Source organism: Otolemur garnettii, unplaced genomic scaffold (genome assembly GCF_000181295.1).
Source record: "Otolemur garnettii isolate 467f Iridium unplaced genomic scaffold, OtoGar3 scaffold00037, whole genome shotgun sequence".
Lineage (NCBI taxonomy): Eukaryota > Metazoa > Chordata > Mammalia > Primates > Galagidae > Otolemur > Otolemur garnettii.
Window position 1 is genome coordinate 5,235,863 of NW_003852432.1, and position 321 is coordinate 5,236,183.

The 321-nt window shown below is 49.2% G+C and overlaps 1 protein-coding gene across 1 annotated transcript in view; it reads right to left on the reverse strand.

The window, feature by feature from the left end:
- ASB15 (ankyrin repeat and SOCS box containing 15) overlaps positions 1 to 321 on the reverse strand; it is a 27,665-nt gene that overhangs the window by 12,468 nt on the left and 14,876 nt on the right. The window contains exon 6 of the mRNA XM_012805128.2: positions 8 to 253. Coding sequence (XP_012660582.1) covers positions 8 to 253 — 246 coding nt within the window. The remainder of the gene's footprint in view (positions 1 to 7; positions 254 to 321) is intronic.

The following is a 321-nucleotide window of genomic DNA, read 5'->3' on the forward strand; positions in this document are numbered from 1 at the left end:
CACGTACCTTTGTGGATTAGATGCTCCAGCACATCACAGTGGCCATACTCAGCAGCCACTCCCAACGGCGTGACTCCAAACCCGTCCCTCAGGTGCACGCTGCCGCCGTGTTTTAGGAGCAGAGCTATGACATCCTTCCGGCCTTGCCTGGCCGCTTCGTGCATCGCTGACCAACGCTTGACACAGGGCTGGTCAAGGCTGGCGTTGTGTTTAATCAGAGTAGATATCATGTCATAGGAACCATTTTTTACAGCTTGAAAATAATTGTTAAAAAGAGCGGCCAACAGTAAGTATATTAACCCAAACCTTAGGTATTAAACT